Here is a 19,717-nt window from a genome sequence, read left to right as displayed (position 1 = left end):
TTTGGCCATCTTTTATATTTTTTTGTTAAAATGAACTATCCATTTGAATCAGACGATCGAATAGTCGACCTGAAAACCAGTAACTAAAACGATTCCATTTCCGAATCCTTTTTGAAAACCATGTTTAATTGTATACTAACCTACTCAATTTCAACAACAACCATTTAAGAGCCCAACCCTACTCAATTTCTTATTTACTAAAAGCAATAAATTTTTCAGTTCAGTCACTTCTGCAATTATCAAATGGTCCCTATGATCCCTCATTAGAGGACGACACAACCATCAAGTTCATGCTGGACTCCACTTAAATGTACCCAAGACATTCCTTTCCTTTTATATGTTGGAAGCTTAAGATGTCTGGACCCAATCTCCTTATTAAGGGTTTCTGCGTCTCGGTTGAAAGTTGGAGCCACCTAATACAAACCAAACAGCTTAAGATGTCTGGACCCAATCTCTATTAAGGGTTTCTGCCTCGGTTGAATGTTGGAGCCACCTAATACAAACCAAACCTAAGCTAAAGCTGCCATTTATCCAACCAGTTTTGACAATTGTAAAGATAAAATCTTGGGCTGGCAAATGTAGGATTAATGCGGATTAATTTGAGTCTGAGGGCTGTCATTTTCTGACAAATAAATAAATGCCAAAGATTCGAATCTTATCCATTCTACCACTCAGGTCACAGGCCCTCCCACAACCTTATAGCAGCTGGGACAAACATTGAGTAATAGGGTTTTTACTTTTTAAGGCTTTAAGCTCTCAGTATTTCAATGAGCATCCGGACTTAAGTTTAGTACTCATACGTAATTGCTTGTTTTAGGTTTCAAGCTCTCAGTATTCCAATGGGCATCCGGACTTAAGTTTAATTAGTATTAATAACTAATTGCTTGTTTTATCAATTAGAGAGAAATCAACTCAAACTAAGGGAAGATGAAAATTCATATTTATTACTGTAATTTACTTTCATCCAAAAATTTCTCGTTGGTTTGGTTTTTTTGATATTAATCACTGGCGGACACTCTCTTAGGAGTGTTACTCTTTTAAGTGAACAATACAATATTATATTTATAATAGTTTTTATTTTATTTTTTTGGGTAAAATACAAAACTCTCCCTTAAAGTTTCTAACAATCATAAAAACCTCTCTTTAGTTTAATTTTCACAAATACCTCCTCTGAACTTTTGAGAAATTTGACAAAAACCTCCCTTTCATCACTTTCTTAGACGAAAAACATTAGACTGATGCACTAATTTCTTCTAAATACCCATTCTAAACCAATATTTTACTTGACAATAATCTCCTTTCAATCATCTTCTAACGTTTTTGTCGAATTAAAACATGATTACTCAGTAATTTTGTATGTAAAATAATTTATAAAAGGGTACGTAGAATGGGTATTTGGAAGAAACTACTATATCAGTCTAACATTTCCCATCTGGTAAGGTGATGGAAATGAAGTTTTTATTGAGTTTCTCAAAAGTTCAGAAGAGGTATTTATTAAAATCATACTAGAGAGGTTTTTATGATTGTCAAAAACTTCAGGGGAGGTTTTTGTATTTTACCCCTTTTTTTTTATAATAGTGGAATTCAAATCCTCACCACCACTGGAAGAATTCATCCAACCGCATCAAGTGGACTACCCCTCAGTCGGTTGTTGTTGATTTAATGCTGATTTACACTGAGTATCATGATGTGGATATAAGCTGTTAAAAGAAACTCCCTAGTCACACAGTATGGAGAACTCCAGAGTCTTACGTTACTCTTAATTTGCTTTTCTCTAATCTGCTAGTTGCTTCCTTCTAGCTGAACATGGCAAACAATTAACTACATGTCTGTGATTGTTTCCTCTTTTGACCATGGTATTAATTGATTGTTGCAAACCGTATTATATGCACTAAATTAAAAAAGACTACTTTTGTGGTCAATTAATTCAAGGTTCAAATTTGTTTACAAAAGTTTGAAAGAAATCATAGAATATATGCCTCTGACGTTTCAGTTGAGAGGAGCAAAACCATTAATATATACAGTTGGAAAGGAATATATACAGGTTAGAGAAATGCAATATACATTAATGGTAAATTGGTAATAGGCTGGGAAATGGTGAAGGCAGCACACGTGGCTATTTACAAAGACTGTCCTCCATCAAAAGGATGGAAATTTGTTATGTCATAAAAAAAAGGGAAATGTTTTCAACATTTCTCTTAAACTCATCATAACTTTTCAAAATATCTAAAATTCACCATGTTTGTTAATGGGCCATTAATGCTTCTTAACAAGGTGTCCATATCAGCATAAATAACAATTTTCATGACCAAATTACCCTTGAATGGTGAGTTAGAGGAAAAATGGTATTTTCAGTTTTCAATTTTCTTTTTTTTTTGCATTTTAAACTTTTTATAATTTCTGTTTTTTTACAAGTTTCTATTTTCTACAATCTATAAATTTTTGGTGTTTTTTTTCTACAATTTTTATTTTTTGATTTTGTTTTTCAATTTCTATAGTTTCTATAATTTGAAAATAAATTTTATTTTGTTTGCAATTTCTTTAATTTTTATATTTTTTTATAATTTTTATATTTTTATGTATTTTATATTTGAAAATACTTTTTTGAATCTTTTCCTTTTTTCATGTCTAAATATTAAAATGGTAATATATTAATGTATATATTTTATATTTTTTTATGAAGGTTAAAATGGTAATATAATAACGCCTAGACATTTTAAACAATTGTGGTGAATTTAAGAGAAATACTAAAAACTGAGTAATTCCTATCCCTGAGGAATCCATAATTCCATATAATTTACGGAACCCAAGAATACTGAGCCAATTATAATCCGCCACATCAGCCTAGAAAATTTGAATATTGACTCTGTTCAGGTGGGTCGGTCAAATAGGTCCCACATAATACTGAATCCAGAGGCTATCCACTTGACTTGTATTGTATATTTTGTATTGTATGTTGGTTTACAAAGAAAAGAATTTTTTTATCCTCAGTCCGAGCTCATTAATTTTCTCTTATCCTTCTACACGCATAACAACATTAATTAGGAAGCAATAAACCAGAACAACAAGGTTTTCTCAAAAGAATGGATGGTGCATGAATGCAGCTCACCCATCTAGCAACAATAAATACTCCTGGAAGCTATTTACTTCGGGTTCAAACATAAAGAACAGTCAAAATAAAGGAGTGTGCTTATGAATATTGTTTCATCTTCCAGACAGCAAGAGTTGCAGGAAGGTGGTTTCAACATGGGAAAAAACCCAGAGAACATGGAGATGGGTGTCCAAGATATGGATTTTGACGACGATGGACGTATAAAGCGGACTGGTATTTTTTCAATGGCTAATTAACCACATTCTTCGATCTTTAGAATTTATCCTTTTTTTTTTCTCCTGAGTATATCTATACATTTACTTATTATTGGGTTTGATCTTGATTTGAAGGGACGTTGATCACTGCAAGTTCTCACATAATTACTGCTGTTATTGGGTCTGGAGTGCTCTCTCTACCTTGGGTTATAGCTCAGCTGGGTTGGGTAGCTGGACCTGCTGCTCTCATGGTTTTCTCTTTCATCACATGGTTCACGTCTACTCTACTTGCCGACTGTTACAGATCTCCTGATCCTGTTTCAGGGAAGCGGAACTACACCTACAGAGATGCAGTGAGAACCAGTCTAGGTAAGGAATTAATTAGTACTAAAAAAATGGCGGAAGAGCATTTCCTCTTGTCCCATTCAAACTAATCTGCTCTTTGTGGGGTCTATTCGATGATGAATAACCCATTTCCCTACGTGGGGTCGTCTTTAGAAAGAGACCCTTCAAAATTCCACATCTAAAATTAATCTATGCCTTGATACGCCAAGTGGGTCTCTCTAGAAAGCCTCAAATCTTAATGGGTTTCTGATTTTATCTTTCTTCTTCCTTTCATTTTTTCTTCAGGAGGACTCAAGGTGCAGCTCTGTGGATTAGCTCAATATGGAAACTTTATAGGAGCTTCCATCGGATACACCATCACTGCTTCTATCAGTATGGCGTAAGTGATGGTGCTTTCACTTTCCATCCATTGGATATAGTTGCTCTGGAAGGAAATGACAGATGGTTTCTTCCATTTTTTTTTTCTCAAGCAGTGCAGTTATAAGGTCCAACTGTTTCCACAAGAACGGTCACCATGTCAAGTGTCATGTATCAAACAATCCTTTCATGATCATATTTGCGTGCATCCAGATCGTTCTGTCCCAGATACCAAACTTTCACAAGCTTTCATGGCTGTCAATTCTTGCAGCTCTGATGTCGTTTTCCTATTCTCTAATTGGAATTGGTCTCTCAGCAGCAAAAGTTGCAGGTTTTCAGAAACAAATGAAACGCTTCACACAAAAATAATTTGTTTTATTCTTGTTCTTGGAGGTTTCATTTTGCTCTATTAATGGGGTCCTGCGTTTTGGAACCACTGCAGAGAGAAACCATGACGTGAGGACTAGTTTAACAGGCGTCCAAGTTGGGGTGGATGTCACTGCCACAGAGAAGGTGTGGAGGACCTTTCAGGCCATTGGAGATATTGCTTTTGCCTTCACCTTCTCTCCTGTCCTCATTGAGATACAGGCAAGCCAACCTTCTACCACATTGACTCATGCTTTAAAAGGAAAATTTGGTTATAAAGACATTTGAATTTTCTTTACTACTTTATGAATTTTCTACAACTTGTGCAAAATATAGAATGACAGCATATGGCATAGGACAAATTTAATTATACCACTACCACTGTGGGTTTGGTGAATGCATGGAATTTGGGCATTAATGCTTAGGGAATTTTCCTTGCCTTTTATAAGCTCTTTTGAAGTTTGATCTGTTTGTGTTGGAATTGGACTTCCTCTTGCATGTTGATTTTGAATTTTCTAAGCGTCTGTTTGGCATCGATGCCGTTGCTCCAGAAAACGGTAACACATCAGTGCCATGTCAGAAAAGAATGGTGCTCCAGGAAATGTCTGTTTGTTTAGAACCATTTTTTCATAAAAAACAGTGCTCCAAGTCACACCTTCGAAATCAAGAAGGCGTGGTTTGGAGCAACACCAAATTTGACGTTTTCTCATATTGGAGCTCATTGTTACCAACAAGGATGTGATGTGGAAGTGACATGGACTTCCTATAATGGGTACCGGTGCTCAAAACAGATGTGGAGCATTGGTACCAAACATAAAGTGTTGATGTTTTTCTAGAAAACGTCCTACTTGAAAGCAACATTTCCAAACAAAAAAAAACACCCTTTTCTCAGAAAATGGTTCTTCCAACCCACACATTAGCAGTAACGTTTTCTGGTTTTTTGAGAAAACGGTGCTGTATCTGCAGCATCAATGTCAAACATATACTAAGTCTCCGTTCATTTTCTCGGGTAAATGTATTTAAGGGCTCAGTTTGAAAGGAGTACAAATACAAATATGTACTGTACAAATACATACAAAATAATATCAAATGCAAGTTTTGCACTCTACAAATTACTCCTTCCAAGGCTCAGTTTGAAAGGAGTACAAATGAAAATTTGTACAATATAAATACATACAAAATAATACACAATACAATGTTTTGCACTCTACATATTTGTATTTGTACTCCTTCCAAATTAAGCCTAACTGGAAAAGTGTTATCCTGGTAAATACATTTACTTGTATTCTTTTGTCCGGAAATGTTAGCTTGGTAAGTGAGATAATTTTCGAAAAACATCAACTTTTATAAGTTGGCAAAGGCATTTTAGTACAATAGTTTGGCCAATTTCATAAGTATGTAACTTATCCACCAAGTAGAAGGATAAATCTTTAATTTTTCTTGACCAAAAGTTTACCTAAAAAAAGTTCATTTATTGTAGGTCTCATAAATTGTTAATAAACTATCATAGTACAAATATTATTTAAGTAATAAAAAATAATAATATATTAGTAAAATATTCATAAATTAATGATAAAAATAATAACAAAGTACTAATAAAATAATAATTAATATTAAAAAGTAGTAATAAAATAAGAGAAAATCTATGATGCAGGAAAGATATGGTATGGAAAAAGTTCTGACCAATCAAAACCCACCCATGAATTTTGATATACAACACCTTATTGGCTATCACGTGTATGATTCGAGTTTATTGGTTAGTTGTTTTTCAGATATCACATCTTTTCCATATCATAGCCGAGCCCATAAAATAATAAATAAATGAATACAAAATTTAAAATTTTTAGTTAACTCCAATTCCAACTCCAAACGAACCAAACAACAACAATTGGAATCCAATTTTGATTCTTGACTGAACTAAACAGGCATCAGGAATAGGTGATTCCTATTGAGATTCTGATCCTGATTGTGAACCAAATGGACCCTCTGTTCTAGCTAATGAAGATAGAAAAAGCCTCCTATAGAATACCTATCATTAGGATAAGAAGCCCAATTTACATCAATGGAGGTTATAATTCTTGTAGAAGAAGAGTGAAAGAAAATGCCAAAATTGATGGTGTCCTTCAAGTATCTAAATATGCGCTTGGCAGTAAGCAAATGCTCATTTTTTGGGGATTATAGTGTTGGGTCAGATTTGGTGATAGTGATGTACTGAAGAGCTCCTACTAGGCTGCGATAAGAGGTATGATGGAGGAGTGGGTTTCCCTTGCTTAGGGAACTGGCAACCAATAGATAGTGAAGAGAACCAACTGGTTATATTGAAGGGCTTCAACAGATGAATAGCATATTTTGATTGAGAGACATGAACACCATCAGTGGATGTGAATTCAAGGCAGGTCCAAGAAATAGTGAAGTGGGCCTAAATCTTTAACAGAAAACTTCTTACCAAGTAAAGATACAAGAGACAAAATAGAGCTTTCTTTATTACCGGTGATTAGAATATCAACATATATTAAAATGAACATGAAGCAATGGGTTGGCTTTTAACTGGATAAACTTAGATACAAGTTTCATCCATTCATATGTGATTCAGATATTCTATATCATTATTTATAAATTAAACTAAAAATAATCAAAATATTATATTATTAATAAATTAATTAGAATTGATTTAATATTGTATGGCATGAACAAAATAACTTGAATGGTATTTGAACCTATGGCTTTATGTAGATAGATGATTTTATGTAGTAATCTAAAGGGATGAGAGATCTATCGTATGGACGCCCGAAGATTGCGGAAATAGGGGGCGAATTTCAAAAATTTTTCTCTCCCTTTAACTGGGAATCGCATTTCCTATTTAGAAAATCATATTTTCAATGATCATTCTTGAACCATAAACTGAACCAGATCTGAACCAAAAGGAGTAGGAGAGGATTATACCTGGTACGGAGAAATAGTATCCCCGAACGAAGGTGTTCACGCCCAAGGAAGGATCCAAAGACTGCTCCCACTGAAGATGGCGCAGTGCAGAATGGACCAGAATCAGCAGTGTTCTTCTCCAAGAACTCTGTCATTCGCAAGAAACAGCAGAATGGCACGTGAGCATAGCTTTCTATCAATTCTTTCTCAAAGAACTAATGTCAAGATCAAATCTTGACTTCTCCTACAGCTAGAGATCGAACTGACAAACAGGGCGGCAAGAACAGGGAGGCGGCAAGAAACAATTCTGCAGGGTTGCTTAATTCTTTCTTCTCTGATTTCAGCACTCAAGAGGATCTGAATCTGTCTGTGTGTTCTTAGGCTGCCGCCCCTTTCTTCCTTTTGTTAACCTAAAAGATCAGCTCCTAATCCAATTAGGAGTTGCTTATCCAAATCTTATTTGGATAAGACCTCTCTTTAGGTGATAGGGATAAACCCTTATCTTATCTGCAGATTAGATTATCTTTCTCCTAATCTCATTAGGAGGTTTCTAGATCTGAATCACATTTAGATCCGGACTCTCTGAGTGGATAGGGTCAAGACCCTATCCTATCTGCTAATCCATCTCAGAATTCGCCCCATTATTAACTAATAAAATAGCCCAGTTCGAAATGGGCTTCAAGCCCGTTAAGCTTATGTGCTCTCTTAACCATCCTAACTGGTGCCCAGTTGGGCTTCCTTATATGGCGTGGGACCCAAGCATTGATCTACACATCAGCCACATGGGTTCGGCCCAGCATTTGTTACAAGGCCTGGCCGAATACACTATTAAGGACAGTGCACCCCCTGAAACCCAACGAATGGGCTCTACGGGCCCAACACTTACCCTAAGTGGTCCCTGGGCCAAGCCACCTTGTAACACCCAGGGATTGTGGGCAGATGCAAGATTAGCCCATCAGGTATTATCCTCAATGGTCTTACACTTAACCTCTCAGCCCATAATGATCATACACTGCCCGACAAGAGAGGACCTCTCCCTCGGCTACAAGGAACAGTGTTGCACTCTCTACTTATATGGATCCCGGGAATTAAAACCTTCTTGCAAACATTTTAGAAACCATAGTATATATACTTTTATATCTCATATAAAATATATTTTGCAAAAACAAATCTCAACGATTGAAATCGGCTGCCGACAGTCTTGGTTTCCATCAGTGAGAGTGCATCCCCGATCATAACCTTTGTCCGACAAAGGGGCTGATCCTGTCACTATGATCACCCACTCAGATGAATTCTCAGACAGTCCCAACATACCCAGGTTTTGACCCCCGCTAAGGATCTCACTGATTAGTATATCAAAGACAACCCAAGTCTAGGGGTCGGGTGTAACTTTCCAGTTTTGCCCATCAATCTCCAAGGTCTAGGGCAATACTGAAAATCTGGTCAAGTTCAAAGATTCAATTAATCCTACACTATATGTGCCTAGGGTCTCACCCTGGTAGCTGAGACAGGCCACCCCAACCGACTTGGTGGCACCACAGTGTCAGCCTTGTCAGGATAGATGTCCCCAGACCGACCCACTGGCTGTAAACATTCTAAACTAACACGAGTCTCATTAAGTGTCCAGTTTAAGGGTATTATACAGAAACATACTAAGGGAACATTAATCAAATATGCACTTTTATTCATTTACAATAAACTCATAAGGTACATCATTCTGATTGAAGCTAAGGGCATACAAAACTATCTAACAGCTCCCACTTGCACTTAGGTCCAATCAGCTACTAGCCGGAGTCCCATGCTTTCCACGTGTTTCTTAAACACTTTCTGTGATAGTGGCTTTGTCAATGGGTTTGCTACATTTTCCGCTGACGCTACCTTCTGAATCAAGAAGTCCCCTCTACCAACAATCTCCCGCAGTACGTGGTACTTCCTCTCGGTGTGCTTCGACTTCGAGTGGGCTCGTGGCTCCTTAGCCTGAGCAAATCTCCATTGTTGTGACACAACAATGGGATGGGTGATGTGCTGGAAAAAACTACTCCCAACTCGTGAATGAACTTCTTCATCCACACGGCTTCTTTAGCAGCCTCACTTGCGGCAATGTACTTGCCCTCGGTCGTGGAGTCTGCAGTGGACCCCTGTTTGTTGCTTTTCCAACAAACAGCACACGATCCTATCGTGAAAACATATCCAGATGTAGACTTTCTATCATCAGGATCCGACTGCAAATCGATATCTGTATACCTTTGGATCTGTAGTGAGCTACCATCGATTACTAGACAAAACTCTTTCGTCCTTCGAAGGTACTTAAGTATGTTTTTCACAACAGTCCAGTGCTCCTGCCCTGGGTTGGCCTGAAATCTGCTTACTACACTCATTGCCTGAGCAATGTCCGGACGAGTGCAAAGCATGGCATACATGATGCTCCCTACGGCAGAGGCATAGGGAACGTCTTTCATGCCATCAATCTCCTCAGAAGTCTTAGGAGACATCTTCTTGGAGAGAGTGACTCCGTGCCTGAAAGGAACGTTTCCTTTCTTGGAGTTTTCCATGTTGTATCTTTTGACTATATTGTCAATGTAAGCAAATTGGGATAATCCTATTATCCGCTTCGATCTATCTCTATAGAATCGAAGACCCAGTATATAGGAGGCTTCTCCAAGATCTTTCATGGAGAATTGCTGTGAAAGCCATACTTTCACCGTAGTTAACATTCCTACAACATTCCCAATGAGTAGAATGTCATCTACATACAGAACCAAATAGGTAACCTTATCTCCACTATACTTCTTGTAGACAAGGGTTCATTCGGATTCTACTCGAAATCAAACGATTTGACAGCAGAGTCAAACGAATGTTCCAACTTCTAGAAGCTTGCTTAAGTCCATAAATGGATCTGTTATGTTTACATACCATGTTTTCCTGACCTGCAGCAATGAAGCGTTGCGGCTGTTGTATATAGATATCTTTAGTAAGATCTCCATTCAGGATTGCAATTTTGACATCCATCTGCCAAATCTCATAATCATGGTATGCTGCTACAGCTAGCAGGATCCTAATGGATTTAAGCATGGCCATAGGCGAAAAGGTCTCCTCATAATCAATGCCCTCTTTCTGAGTGTACCCTTTCGCCACCAGACGAGCTTTGAAGGTCTCAACCCTACCATCGGGGCCCTTCTTTCTCTTGTAAATCCATTTGCAACCGATTGCTTTTACCCCGGAGGGTGGATCTACTAGAATCCAAACTCCATTGGTTTCCATTGAGTCCATCTCTGCTCTCATGGCCTCCACTCACTTTTGGGAATCTATGTCCAACATAACTTCCGCGTAAGTCACGGGATCCTCCTCACTAGTCAAGGTTTCCACCAGGTAACTATCCTGGTCATAACCATAACAGACTGGTGGCCTGGATACCCGAGTGGATCTTCTAGGTTGGTCACTACCTAGAACTTGTGGGACATCTCCCACTGCTCCTGAGCTCTTCTCATCAAGAACAACTTCCTGACGATGGGTGTTCAGCATATAATCGGTTTCCAAGAATTGTGCATTTCGACTGCAGAACACTTTCTGCTCACTTGGGTCATAGAATAGGTAACCTACAGAGCCTTTTGGGTAGCCTACAAATAGGCAACGGCTGGTCTTGGATTCCAACTTGTCTGCACTCGTTCTTTTAACGTGTGCTGGACAACCCCAAATCTTCAAGTGTCTGACACTTGGTTTCTTTCCGGTCCAAAGTTCATATGGAGTATTCGGAACCGATTTGGTTGGAACCCGATTCAGCACGTAAATTGCAGTTTCTAATGCGTAACCCCAAAAGGATGTGGGTAACTCTAAGTGTATGAGAAACGACCGGACCATATCCAATAAGGTCCTATTCCTCCTCTCTAAAACACCGTTAAGTTGTGGTGTAGCAGGAGGAGCTAATTGTGATACTATCCCATTGTCCTTTAAGTAGTCTCTGAATTCGTCAGAGAGATACTCGCCACCTCGATCTGATCGAAGGGCTTTAATTTCTCTCCCTAACTGTTTCTCGACCTCTTGTCTAAACTCTTTGAACTTTTCAAAGGATTCAGACTTGTGTCTCATTAGGTACACGTAACCATATCATGAAAAATCATCTGTGAAGCTAATGAAATACATGTGTTGGTTTCGTGTCCTAACACTCAGGGGACCACATACATCAGTATGTATTAGGTCAAGTGTGCCTGTACATCTTTCAGGCTTACCGTTAAATGGCCGTCTCGTCATCTTGCCTTGTAGGCAAGACTCACAGTTGGGAAGATCTTCTACAGTTAGAAAATCCAAAGGACCATCCTTTACCGACCTTGTGATTTGGTCAACACCAATGTGGCCAAGTCGGTAATGCCACAGACACATGGGATTAACTGTATCACATGCTCACTTCTTGGGGATTTCAGCCGACGTATTTTCGGTTATGTTAGTTTCTAGAGAAGGATGTAGAACATAGAGACCGTTCTCCAGTTCCCCGTATGTGACGAATCTGTTATTTTGTTTAATAGTAATCGTATTACTAAAGAAGACAAAATAACCATCTGCACACAGTTTTGAAACAGAAATCAAATTTCTCCTTATACTTTGTACATAAAGACAATCTCTCAGTACAATAGTTCTTTCTCTAAAAAGTAACTCCACTGTTCCTATGGCCATGGCTGCAACAGTTGCATTAGTCCCCAAGTAGAGTGTGACTTCTCCTTCACTCAGCCTTCTACTTACCCAGAACCCCTGCAGTGAGTTACACGCATGAGTTGAAGCCCTAGAGTCAATACACCAGGACGCAGAAGCTACCAATAAATTGGTTTCTATAACACAACTTTCGAAATTACCTTTCTTGGATTCCAGGTAGGCAGGACAATTCCTTTTCCAGTGGCCGGTCTTCTTGCAAAAATGACAAGCATCTGATGCCTTGTCCTTCCTCTGTTTCTTAGGTTTGGCAGCCTTCTTCTGGGGCTTTCCTTTTCTTGCCCTGTTTGCCAGTTTCAACAAGCATGGCAATGGGCTCATCCTTTTTAATCAATTCTTCGGCCCTCTGCAACATATTGCTGAGTTCCTACAAGCTGACGTTCTGTTTGTTCATGTTGTAGTTCATGATGAATGGATTAAAGGATGGAGGCAAAGATTTGAGAATAGCATCAATCTGTGTTACCAGATCCAGCCCGGATCCAAGAGCCTCCAGTTCGTTGATATAGCACATCATCCGAAGAAAATGGTCATGAACTTGTTGGCCCTTGGACATCTGCGCAGTCATGAATTGTTTCAAGACCTTCTACCGAGTAGAACGGTTCTGCTCTTTGTACATTGTCTTCAGACTGTCCAGTACGTCCTTAGCTAGTTCGATCTGATCGAACTGCCTCTGAATTGGATTGTCTAAAGAGGCAATGATATAGCAGCGGGCAAGGGAGTTTTTCTCCTCCCATTCTTGGTATTCTCTTCTCCGGGCCTCGGAAGCCCTATCTCCTGGGCGATCCGGGGCAGGATTCTTGGCTACCTTATCCAAATTTTCAGAGGTTAAGACCAACATAAGGTTCCTGTACCAGTCGGCATAGTTTGGGCCCTTCAACTTGTTGTCATCAAGTAGTTTTGCAAATGATCCGTTTGCCATTTTCTAATAAAAGAGCAAACATCAGTCCACAACCTAATTTGATTCATGTTCATTACATAGATATGGATTTTAATCTACGTTCCATTTCTATTTATTCATCTCTGAGATTTCCCTCCTTTCTCAGTGACGGAGACTACGGGTTGTCTCTGGAAATGTGGGAAATCACGTAGGGTGCGTGGAGCCAACTGTTTCAGCTACATAACCCCACCACCTTTATGTGAAGGATCATATCCACTCATCACATGAGCTTTCCCTTTGGCCTCTGTCAGACAAGGTTCAGAGCCGTTTTCAGGTAAACCTTTCTGTCCAGTGAGTGCTTACCCATCATGTTCGTGAACGCCAAGGTACCGTGAGAGAGTTCTCATTTTCTGGTGAAGCCCCTCCCACATCGGTCTATGATGCCCCTATCATCTTATGAAACACTCAGACAAGCCCAGCGGCAAATGGATAGCCCATTTTCTGGTGCATTTCCTCATTACTGAAGGACCCATCCTCATGCTAATGACGGAAGGCCTTTAGAGAGTTCATCATATGAATCTCCCTATCACATGCACTCATATTAGCTAGAGGGAACAGTTAATTACGCCCTAGTTCTAATTTTAGGTCAAACCAAAGTGGCTTCCACTGACTTTCATAAAGCCAGATTTCGGTGGGCCTAAATCGGCTAGGGTTCCGCACGTAACCTCTTGATGAGGTGTGGGGCCCACCACTGTGGGAGGTCATCCAATGACCAAAAGGGACACCATGGCAATGATGTGCATTCAGCCATGGTGTGCGCAAGAGCCACTGTCGATTGAGCATGGGCCAAGTGCTTATGGCCCATGTACGTAGCACATCACACATCCATACATCACATGTAGGGATAAATTGATCCAATCAATTAATCATCTGTAAGGCCCACTTGAAGCCCATTTTAAATCCATAATATTAACCATTAATATTATCTAGGTATATGGGCCGAATGGTTCAGCCCATATAGCTTCAAATGTTAAGTGGGCTTTTAGCAGTTTTAACCTTTTAAAACTGGGCCTTTACAGGTTGGGCCGAATTAACAATTTAATTAAACATCAATCCTCAGGCCCATTAGTGGGAAAATTAGGGCTGACTTTCAGCCTTGATTAAACCCTAGATTCGGTCCAAACAATTTGAACCAATCTTGGTTCGAATGGGTCTAGGGTTTGATCTTTAATTAAATCTTTAATTCAAGAAAATAATCTGAAATTAAATACTGATAAAATAAAATAAAGAATCAGTCAATCAGGGCTGTTCACACAATCCACCCTGCAAAACAAAGGTTAGATCACAGTTTGCAGTTTCACAAACTGCAAATCACAGATTGCAGTTCTCCCATCTGTGAAATCTCCTTCTCTGCGAAATCTCCTTTTCTGCGCCGCCATCTTCGATCCAAAATAAAATAAATAGAAATCCTATTTCTATTAATAATTACATCAGATCGAATGCCTAATACATTGTGTCTAAAAAATAAAAAAAAAATTATTTACAGACTAAATGTAATGAATAAATCAAGAAACTGCAAATCTTGCAGGTTCCCTACGCAAACCAAGAATTCGATCTCTTCTTGTACGAACAACCCATAAATCAAGAAAATTAGAAAGAACAGTTCTAAATAATAATCAGATTTATGTAAAATTAATTTCAGATTATTCGCCCATTAATTTTGGGAACAGATTTCCCAAAACCCATATCTGCGCAAATCGGGTAGAACACCTTCTGCCCATTTGCGCAGGTTCAGATCTGAAACAAATTGGTTCAAGATTTGAACCTGGCTCTGATACTACTGAAGGGATGAGAGATCCATCGTATGGACGCCCGAAGATTGCGGAATTAGGGGGCGAATTTCAAAAATTTTTCTCTCCCTTCAACTGGGAATCGCATTCCCTATTTAGAAAATCATATTTTCAAGGATCATTCTTGAACCATAAACTGAACCAGATATGAACCAAAAGGAGTAGGAGAGGATTATACCTAATACGGAGAAATAGTATCCCCCAACGAAGGTGTTCACACCCAAGGAAGGATCCAAAGACTGCTCCCACTGAAGATGGCGCAGTGCAGAATGGAGCAGAATCAGCAGTGTTCTTCTCCAAGAACTCTGTCCTTCGCAAGAAATAGCAGGATGGCACGTGAGCACAGCTTCCTATCAATTCTTTCTCAAAGAACTGATATCAAGACCGAATCTTGACTTCTCCCACAGCTGGAGATCGAACTGACAAACAGGGCGGCAGGAACAGGGAGGCGGCAAGAAATAATTCTGCAGGGTTGCTTAATTCTTTCTTCTCTGATTTCAGCACTCAAGAGGATCTGAATCTGTCTGTGTGTTCTTAGGCTGCCGCCCCTTTCTTCCTTTTGTTAACCTAAAAGATCAACTCCTAATCCAATTAGGAGCTGTTTATCCAAATCATATTTGGATAAGACCTCTCTTTAGGTGATAGGGATAAACCCTTATCTTATCTGCAGATTAGATTAGCTTTCTCCTAATCTCATTAGGAGGTTTCTAGATCTGAATCACATTCAGATTTGGACTCTCTGAGTGGATAGGGTCAAGACCCTATCCTATTTGCTAATCCATCTCAGAATTCGCCCCATTATTAACTAATAAAATAGCCCAGTTCGAAATGGGCTTCAGGCCCATTAAGCTTATGTGCTCTCTTAACCTTCCTAACTGCTGTCCAGTTGGGCTTCCTTGTATGGTGTGGGACCCAAGCATTGATCTACACATCAGCCACATGGGTTCGACGCAGCCTTTGTTACAAGGCCTGGCCGAATACACTGTTAAGGACAGTACACCCCCTGAAACCCATCGAATGGGCTCTATGGGCCCAACACTTACCCTAAGTGGTCCCTGGGCCAAGCCACCTTGTAACACCCAGGGGCTGTGGGCAGATGCAAGATTAGCCCATCAGGTATTATCCTCAATGGTCTTACACTTAACCTCTCAGTCCATAATGATCATACACTGCCCGACAAGAGAGGACCTCTCCCTCGGCTACAAGGAACAGTGTTGCACTCTCTACTTATATGGATCCCGGGAATTAAAACCTTCTTGCAAACATTTTAGAAACCATAGTATATATACTTTTATATCTCATATAAAATATATTTTGCAGGAACAAATCTCAACGATTGAAATCGGCTGCCGGCAGTCTTGGTTTCCATTAGTGAGAGTGCATCCCCGATCATTACCTTTGTCCGACAAAGGGGCTGATCCTGTCACTATGATCACCCACTCAGATGAATTCTCAGACAGTCCCAACATACCCAGGTTTTGACCCCCGCTAAGGATCTCACTGATTGGTATATCAAAGACTGCCCAATCCGACACCTAGTGCAGTATCATAATCGAGTCTAGGGGTCGGGTGTAACTTTCCAGTTTTGCCCATCAATCTCCAAGGTCCAGGGCAATACTGAAAATCTGGTCCAGTTCAAAGATTCAATTAATCCTACACTGTATGTGCCTAGGGTCTTACCTTGGTAGCTGAGACAGGCCACCCCAACCGACTTGGTGGCACCACAGTGTCAGCCTTGTCAGGATAGATCTCCCAGACCGACCCACTGGTTGTGAACATTCTAAACTATCACGAGTCTCATTAAGTGTCCAGTTTAAGGGTATTATACAGAAACATACCAAGGGAACATGAATCAAATATGCACTTTTATTCATTTACAATAAACTCATAAGGTACATCATTTTGATTGAAGCTAAGGGCATACAAAACTGTTTAACATAATGTTCTGCCTGAATTGAAGTATCTTGTGTAAGTGGGGTATTTATTTTATACAGTAATAGATGTAGCTATATGCAAGTTCTCTCTCTCTCTATATATATATGTGTATGTACACAGATTTGTATTGGACCCAATTACATGTAAATAAATATAAGAAAAATATACATAGTTTAATAAGAAAAATATATACATGTCAAAAACTAGCATCAAAATATTGTACTTGTGTTTGTAAATGTTTAAATATAAATTAGTGCCTGCTTGGGCTATACCAAGGCCTCAATGCCAATCTATCTCAAGCTAAATTAGGGTTTTAAGCTACAATTCCCACCAGAGCACAAAACTCTAAGCCCAAACGTTGCATAATTCCAGCCAGTTTTGTGCTGGGATTGCCCAATTGCAGCCCAACTCGAGCTACACCAGGGTTTTACGATACAATCAAATTTTCACCAGAGACCAAAAGTCTAAGCCCAACCGTTGCATGACTCAGGCCAGTTTTGTGTTGGGCTTGGCCAATTTCAGCCCAACTTACGGTACGTAGCTCAATTTGAGCTAAACCAGGGTTTTAAGCTACATTTTCCGCCAGAGCCCAAAACATCTAAGCCCAACTGTTGCAGGATTCAGGCCAATTTTATGTTGGGCTTACCCAATTGCAGCCCAACTTACATTATATGCGTTTTGGTGTTTTTTTTTTTTTTGCCTTCAAAAAAAAAAATTCGAATCTTCTCAAGTGGGAGGAAAGGGCAGACCAGCAGAAGGAATGAATGTCCCTTTAATCACAAAAACATTGACTTTGGTAGTTGTAAATCATTTCGAAGGATAAGGCATTAGAGATCGTAAATATCTTTTTTCAAGAAGTGCAGCCACTATTTTTGTTTTTTTCTTTGGACACTTTGTAGAGATTCTCCCACTATTAATGTATACATTATAAATATATACGGATTTGCACTCTACATATTTATATTTGTATTTGTATTTGTATTCGTTCTAAACTGAGCACAAGGTTCAAAGTCATACTTATTTTGTGTGTCATGCGATTCAAAGGTACAATGTACTTAGATGGAAATTTCTAAGTTTTACGGATTGAACCAGGACATCTCTAAGAAGTGTATTACCCTTCAAAAGTGGTTACATGTCCTAATTCCTAATATTTATCATATCAGTGGATTCAAAAACCGATATGTATAAATATTTTGGACTTTGATTGTAATGATTTTTTAAGAGTTGCTAAACAAACTACATTTTTGTTCTCCTTTAGGCTAAGTTTGAAAGGAGTTCAAATACAAATATGTAAAGTGCAAAACTTTGTATATTGTACTATTTTATAAGTATTTGCACTCTACATATTTGTATTTATACTCCTTCCAAACTGAGCTTTAGTTTCTATACTTGTCTCAATTGAAGTGCATATTGATGGAAATTCATGAATTGCAGGACACACTAAAATCAAGTATCCCGGAGAACCAAGTAATGAAGAAGGCTTCTTTTATCGGTGTCTTGACCACAGCCCTGTTCTATGTGTTATGTGGTTGCGTTGGTTATGCTGCATTTGGGAATAAAGCACCGGGAAACTTTCTCACTGGGTTTGGACTGTATGAACCCTTTTGGCTCATTGACTTTGCCAATGTTTGCATCGTCATCCATCTAATTGGAGCATACCAGGTTAATGGCATATTCGTTGTTAAATTATGAGCAATGAATGAAATCATTCCTTACCACCTCAACTTATGTTCTTTAGTTTTTCTTCTACTCCTACTTGATCAGAGAATAGAAACTTATTCAGGGTGCCTCACCTAACGGCTTAAGTTTTTAAGTTGAACGATTCCTCGATATGGTATCAGAGTTTATTTGATTAGATGGTCTAGTGTTCGATCCTTATCACCCCATTATAAGGTATGGGTGTTTTGCTTTTCTTCTTACTTCGAAAACATGCCTCGTGCAGGTATTTTGCCAACCCTTGTTTGCATTTGTGGAGAAGTGGTGCAGCAAGCGTTGGCGAGACAATGGATTCATAACAAAAGAACATGCTGTTACCATCCCTTTATATGGCGCATACAGTATCAATTTCTTTCGACTGGTATGGAGAACAGTGTATGTGATTTTAACAGCAGTAATTGCGATGACATTCCCCTTCTTCAATGACTTCTTGGGCTTGATTGGAGCAGTCTCTTACTGGCCTTTGAGTGTGTACTTCCCCATTGAGATGTACATCTCACAGTCGAGGATACCCAGGTTTTCCTTCACATGGATATGGCTCAAAATACTGTGCTGGGTTTGCTTGGTTGTGTCCATTATTGCAGAAGTTGGATCAGTTCAGGGACTAGCCAAGGATGTGAAGACTTACAAGCCTTTCAAGACTCTATAGCAATTCTTCCTTTGAGAAATTAATTAGGTGATATTGTAGTACTATTTTCTTTTCAATAATTATTAACACAGAAACAAGAGAAACAATATAAAATCTTGCTATATAGTGTGTGTGCAGCTACTATATTCCAATTAATCAGATGATTTTAATCTAAGGCCCTGTTTTGTTCACGGGAATAGGGGTTCGGAATGGGTTATTTTGATTCCAACTGTTTGGTTGGGCAGAATCTAAATCTCATTCCCATTCCTGATGAAATGGTATCCCCCATTTAAGGGAATTGTCATTCCCTGTCCCTACCCATTTCGAAATGATATCACATTCCTATTGTTTTCAATTTCCATTTCTATTCCTGTCTGAATTAAATAAACTATGGAAATAGACTATTCCAATTCCGATTTCAAAAAATTTCGTTTCCCATTCTGACTGTCAAACAAATGTACCGACTGAAAGTCATATGGGCTATTTGATAGCTACAGACAGGCCAAAAACTTAGTTTCAGTTGGAGTATATATGGTTGAAGGGATGAGAGATCCATCGTATGGACGCCCAAAACTTGCAGAATAAAGTGGCGAATTTCAAAAATTTTCTCTCCCTTCAACTGGGAATCGCATTCCCTATTTAGAAAATCATATTTTCAATGATCAATCTTGAACCATAAACTGAACCAGATCTGAACCAAAAAGAGTAAGAGAG

At 38.8% G+C, this 19,717-nt stretch overlaps 1 protein-coding gene across 1 annotated transcript; it reads left to right on the top strand.

Annotated features, from left to right (window-relative positions):
- The first annotated feature begins 3,166 nt into the window (after positions 1-3,166).
- Positions 3,167-19,175, top strand: LOC104605863 (amino acid permease 6-like). Its single transcript, XM_010270800.3, has 7 exons — positions 3,167-3,325; positions 3,442-3,675; positions 3,937-4,030; positions 4,125-4,339; positions 4,451-4,596; positions 18,094-18,321; positions 18,602-19,175. The coding sequence occupies exons 1-7, from the start codon at positions 3,193-3,195 to the stop codon at positions 19,022-19,024; spliced, it is 1,473 nt and encodes a 490-aa protein (XP_010269102.2). The 5' UTR covers positions 3,167-3,192; the 3' UTR covers positions 19,025-19,175.
- The last annotated feature ends 542 nt before the right edge of the window (positions 19,176-19,717 follow it).

The sequence above is a fragment of the Nelumbo nucifera genome, chromosome 1, assembly GCF_055504915.1.
Source record: "Nelumbo nucifera cultivar China Antique chromosome 1, China Antique-T2T, whole genome shotgun sequence".
Taxonomy (NCBI): domain Eukaryota; kingdom Viridiplantae; phylum Streptophyta; class Magnoliopsida; order Proteales; family Nelumbonaceae; genus Nelumbo; species Nelumbo nucifera.
The sequence above is the reverse complement of the archived record's forward strand: the minus strand, read 5'-3'. Positions and strand labels throughout refer to the sequence as shown.